Genomic DNA, 241 nt, shown 5'->3' with positions numbered 1-241 from the left:
GACGGGGGCGTCGACGCCTGCCGCGGCGCGCAGCCGGTCCGAGTCGTCGCCGCCCACCACCTCCTCGCGCGTCTGCACCAGGATCACCTCCTGGTGGTGGTGCACCTGGGTCGGGTCGTCGGTGACCAGCGGCTGCAGCGCGATCATGGGCGGGTGGTGGTGGTGATGGTGGTGGTGGTGGTGATGGTGATGGTGGTGGTCATGGTGGTGGTGGTGGTGGTGGTAATGGTGGTGGTAATGG

General features: G+C 68.5%; 1 protein-coding gene across 1 annotated transcript in view; it reads right to left on the bottom strand.

Moving 5' to 3' along the window:
• Positions 1 to 241, bottom strand: part of YY1 (YY1 transcription factor) — a 43,646-nt gene that overhangs the window by 38,227 nt on the left and 5,178 nt on the right. The window contains exon 3 of the mRNA XM_006160012.2: positions 4 to 183. Coding sequence (XP_006160074.1) covers positions 4 to 183 — 180 coding nt within the window. The remainder of the gene's footprint in view (positions 1 to 3; positions 184 to 241) is intronic.

Source organism: Tupaia chinensis, unplaced genomic scaffold (assembly GCF_000334495.1).
Source record: "Tupaia chinensis unplaced genomic scaffold, TupChi_1.0 Scaffold000671_1, whole genome shotgun sequence".
Lineage (NCBI taxonomy): Eukaryota > Metazoa > Chordata > Mammalia > Scandentia > Tupaiidae > Tupaia > Tupaia belangeri.
This window is presented reverse-complemented; position numbering and strand designations above follow the sequence as displayed.